The 5,274-nt window shown below is 28.5% G+C and overlaps 2 protein-coding genes across 2 annotated transcripts; both read left to right on the top strand.

Moving 5' to 3' along the window:
- Positions 1–485: 485 nt before the first annotated feature.
- LOTGIDRAFT_176075 (hypothetical protein) lies at positions 486–902 on the top strand (the record flags this gene model as incomplete). Its single annotated transcript, XM_009065921.1, has 1 exon — positions 486–902. One exon carries the CDS (start codon positions 486–488, stop codon positions 900–902), a length of 417 nt encoding a protein of 138 aa, XP_009064169.1.
- A 3,327-nt stretch (positions 903–4,229) lies between these two features.
- On the top strand, positions 4,230–5,088 carry LOTGIDRAFT_176074 (hypothetical protein; the record flags this gene model as incomplete). The annotated part of the gene is made up of 2 exons (XM_009065920.1): positions 4,230–4,576; positions 4,758–5,088. The coding sequence occupies 2 exons, from the start codon at positions 4,230–4,232 to the stop codon at positions 5,086–5,088; spliced, it is 678 nt and encodes a 225-aa protein (XP_009064168.1).
- Between the last annotated feature and the right edge of the window lie 186 nt (positions 5,089–5,274).

Below are 5,274 nucleotides of genomic sequence, written 5' to 3'. Positions count from 1 at the left end.
CAACTTATGAGATGGGCGAATGAGTTAAATATATCACCGTTTTATTATTGTATGAGAGATGAAATAAATGATCTCAAATTATAATATAATTTTACGCTATAACAAGTATACATACTTCCGTTCAAAAAGGAGTTCATCATTCTTCTTTGTACAAAGACTCTTCAAATAACTTATATTTTTCTATTCTTATGGATTAGAACCCACTGAAGAGGTAGTGCAATTGACAAATCAACCAATCAAATGTTCAACATTTCAAATTCAATTACCGGGACAAAAGTTTTGTGGACAGCTTTCACTTTGTGTTTTATATCAATTAAGTTTCGGAAAACAGTTTGAAGAAATTGTAAAAAATTTAACTCAATAAAAATGGCGAACAAGTTTGGATTAGGTTCTTTATCTTTAGAAACTAAAAAACCTAACACTACAGCGTGGATAAATAAAGCGAAACGTTACTTTGTGGATCAAATCGGAGACACTCTTCAAATATGAACAATTTCAAAGTAACTAATTTAAAATCTCCGGAAAACGATAATGACGCCGTTCACAAGAAATATTTACGGGATCAAATAAATTCAATTGAAGTAAATAAAAACCATTTAGAAGATAAAATAAGTAATGTTAAAAGATTCTTCAAACGTCAACTAAATAATAAAAATGTTATTAATGATACTAAACTGCAACAAGAGGTAAAAGGTTTAATAAGTTTTATTCAAAAACAATTGGTTAACGTAGCGAATAAAACTGAGTTACAAAATTTGATTTCATTAATATCTAAATTAGGGGATAAGATTGCAAAACAAAAATTAGACATTCAACAATTAATAGATAACATTCCAGATGAAAATGAAGATACGTTTCAACAGGAATTAAATGCTCTGGAAACTAAACTTAACAGTGAATAACAAAAAGATCTAAGAAATATTAAACAACAAATACAAAACATAGATGATAGTGAAATCAAAACCTATATTCAACAACTAATACAAAATATTGATGATAGCGAAATCAAAACCTATATTCAACAACAAATACAGAACATTGATGATAGTGTTATTCAACAACAGATAACCACTATTAATAACCTAGTTTTAAAACAGGACAAAAATATAGTCGCATTAGAAAAGTATCTCAAGAAAAAAAATAAATCATATTATTTCAATCTTCCATTTGGAGGTTTGAGTAATAAAGATGCTTCTATTATTGATAATATTGATAGATCAAGAGAGTATGAATATAAAAAATATGGATTTACAGCAAATATTAGAGTATATAAACATAGTGGTGATAATCCCTATGAAATGTTTGTTAGTGATTATTCTAGTGTTATTATTTTCCGAGGAAAACTTATAATTGAAATAACTTTTCCTTTTCAGGTAAAAGTTGATTCAATATTCTTCAGACAAAACTTATATATACCTAATAGAAAATTTAACGCTCATAAAGTTCTTCAGTTTATCAATGGTACAAAAAAAATGTAGAAATTAAAGAATTTGAAATTAACAACGAAAACAGCAGGAATGGTGACTTATATGAAATTAAAACGAGTGGAAAATATATAGATAGGTTTAGAATGTTAATCATACCAGATATTGAAGAAGATGATCTTTCATTTACTCATTTTGATATGATATTGGAAACGAAAAGTCCACCATCATTAAGTATTATTAGATATCCAGTTCCACAAAAAGAAGGAAATATGAGTTATGACTTTTTACGAACGACCGACTTTGAATACGTAAAACTATATTTTGTTAATAATAGTTATAAATTCGAATATAGCTCTTCAACTGATATTCATAAAAGTCAACAAGATAAAGAATTTATAATATTTTCATCAATAATTGAACGTAATGGTAGATTAGAAGTTGGAAGAATATATGTCACGTTTCTACTGTGACCTATATACTTGTAGATGTATGATAAAAATCAATATCGAAAAACCAAAATTTTCAGTTCATCTAAATAAGATTAATGATTCGAAAGAACAAATATCGCTTGTTACTGTAGAAGTTTTTATTATTAAACCTGAAATAATTATAACAGATAATGAAAAAATACTGCCTGGTGGACATCTTACTGGGCAACCTATTGTAGATGTTAAACCCTTTCCATCTTTTGCTTTATCAGAAGTTGACTTAATTTAATTACCTAAAAAAAGGAACTAGAAAGCAGACAAAACTACATGATAGAAAAACAAATCGAACTAAAAGAAAAACTAAAACATTTCAACAAATGTAGAAAAACATGGAGTTGAATTGATTCTGTTTTCAAAACATTAAGCACACTTCTAACAGTAGGGATAATGGTGGCAACAGCCGTAACCGATGGATTAATGCTTCCAATAATTGTCCCAACTGTATTAGCCGCGTTCATTGCCGTTCAAACTTCATCTTGTGGATTGATTACTTTAGGTTTTACATCAAAACAGAAAGCTCATTATAAAAAGAAAACAGAAATTTTAAATACATTATCTTAATAAATTGTTTATATATTTTTCGAAAGATCGAGAGAAGATAAGAACATAACCATTGAAGAATTAGAAAAATTCAATGAAATTTTAGAAACATTTGATGTAGAAATATCATCTATAAAAGTTAAAAATTCATAGTTAAAAATAGTTGCTTAAAAAGTATGAATAAAATTGAAATTTTAGACGATGAAACATTCATATCAAATGAACTTTTTTTCATTATTATTAACATCTCTGATGAATTTGATACGTTTAAAGGACAAATTGAATTAGATGGAGAGATAATTCAAGATGGAGAACACAAACAAAAAAATGGAATTTGTAGGCTTTAATGCCAAAACTTTTCGCAATTTCTTCGCATTGTGGATGTAAAATCGGATGCTTCTGATTGGTATTTTTTAGGAAAAATCATTTTACGTAGAAACAATTTCAAAGAAATAAAAAGATCAAAAAAGGGTAGTGGTGATCAAAAAGATAAATGAATATATCGGTATAAATTGTTATATACCAAGCGATGAATACTGCTTTGTAAAGTGCGTAAATCGTGTTTTAAACGAAGACTACACAAAAGAATTTCAACAGTTTTTCAAAATCCAACAGAAAAGGAGTTATAACAACTGCTAGAATCTGTGAATTCAATAAGAAATTTAATACTTATTTTCAAATTTATATGCCCAAACATAGGCATTTTCAACCAAAGAAAGTATCCGAGGAATTAGATTGTTATTTTACTTACATAAATCACATTTCTGTCTCATTAGAAGAAATAAAAAAACCTTGGGCATTAAAGAAATAGAAGATAATTACGATGAAAACGTATGGAGAACTTGTAAAGATGATAATGCGATAACACAAGTTTCACCTCTAAAACTAAACGTTTTTCCAACAATTCACGATGATTGTTTATACGCATGGGATTGCGAAACCAATAGCGAAAAAGAAACGAATAAAGCCATTCCTTATTCTTGCACGTTGATTAATTTAGAAAAACTAAGAAAAATGTTAGACAGAATAAAACATAACTTCCACATTTAAATCCCACTGATAAAATAAATTAATGAATATAGTAGAAATATTTGTGGGTAAAGATTGCATCGATCAAATGTTACAACGTTTAGGAAAAATAGATCAAAAAAGAATAACATTAATTTCTCATAACGGTAGCGGTTTTGATAACTGGATCGTGCTTAAAAATGCGAAAAAAATATTTACAGAATATTTACAGAAAAAATGGAAAACACAAAAACAAATAATGGGCAACTCTAATTATTCGCAAAATATTAATTTCATATGTTCCTATCAACATGAAAAATCTAGTTTAGCGGCATGGGGAAATTCATCTAATCTACCAATGAATTTGAGAAAGATCACCGATATTAATATTACAAAATACACCGAAGATAATTGGGAATCTTTAAGACACGAATGGGAACCTTACGCTAAAAGAGATACGTTATGTCTTGGAGCTTGTTTGATAAATATAACAAAGTTATGAAAGAAGTTGTATTCCAGAATATTTCCAATAATCTAACGGCCTCTTCTTTATCTTTAAAGGGTTGGTATTATTTATATCATTACCATAAGGAAATGGTTGAAGAAAAATGGTATGAAACTACTAGAATGGTTCCGAAACACACCGAAAAAGAAAACGTAGAAAAGGTTTACTCACATACACACCCTTTTATAAGATATTTTATCAGAAAATCCATTAAAAAGTAGAAGAGTTTCGGCAAATCGAAAAATATTTGAAACGAACAAAATGGATGAAATTTGTAATATATTAAGTGAATACACAGAACTCGAGAGTAGTAATATAATTGATTTATTTAAAGAATATAGTAAAAGTAAAAAAGATCAAACGGAAGTTAATTCAAAACTTATAAAAAAAAAATGTACTAAACTAATGGCCTTTGATGCTAACGGTTTATACGCTTCCGCCATGTCGGATTTAGACAGCGAATATCCGAGAGCGGAAAGTGGTAGACCGTTTCTACCGAAAGAAAATAAAGAATTTGTTAAGCTCTTTAATGAGCAGAAATTCAGACCTAGAACGGCTATTTTAAAAGTCTGGTTTGTATATCCTACCAAGATGTTCTTCCAAAGAAGGTAATAAGGAAACTGGCACTAAAATCAGGTTCAGAAATGGCTTCTGTTCAGAAATTGTAACATCGGTCGATATTCAAGAAATAGTTAAAGCCTGTGGACGAATTATTAAAATATTAGATAGTATAGTATACGAAGAAAATTTTAAATCTCCATCATATAGAGATTATATTTTAATTTTGAGAGATCTAAGAAATAAATATAAACGAGAAGGTAATATCGTAGGTAGTAATTGTATGAAATTATTCGGTAATTTATTGTATGGTAAATCTATTCAGAAGGATATAACTACATCGAGACATCTATGGAGTGAAGCGACTTCAAAACCCAACTTCGATTCACACGTCAAAAGCTTTCCAAATGTAAATGAGACTCAATATATCGTTGAGATAAATGAAGAAGAAAAAGAATTTGACTGTACACCTCACAGTAAAAAAATAGTGAATAATTTTATTCACGTAATAGATGGATTTTATAAGCCGGAAATATACTATATAGATACTGGGATAAATTAAATGAAGCTGGGCTGGTGTCCGAAAATGATTATTGTAAAGGAAAGAATGATTACGGTGATGGTGGGATTATATATGGTTTATATAGCGCCAAAAGTTAAATACAATATCATTCTAACTTCTGACGGTATTCTAAAAGAAAAGTAAACGTTTAAGGGTTACTCTAATGATAAGATAGCTGTAGAAGAT

The sequence above is a fragment of the Lottia gigantea genome (genome assembly GCF_000327385.1).
Source record: "Lottia gigantea unplaced genomic scaffold LOTGIsca_713, whole genome shotgun sequence".
NCBI lineage: Eukaryota > Metazoa > Mollusca > Gastropoda > Lottiidae > Lottia > Lottia gigantea.
This window is presented reverse-complemented; position numbering and strand designations above follow the sequence as displayed.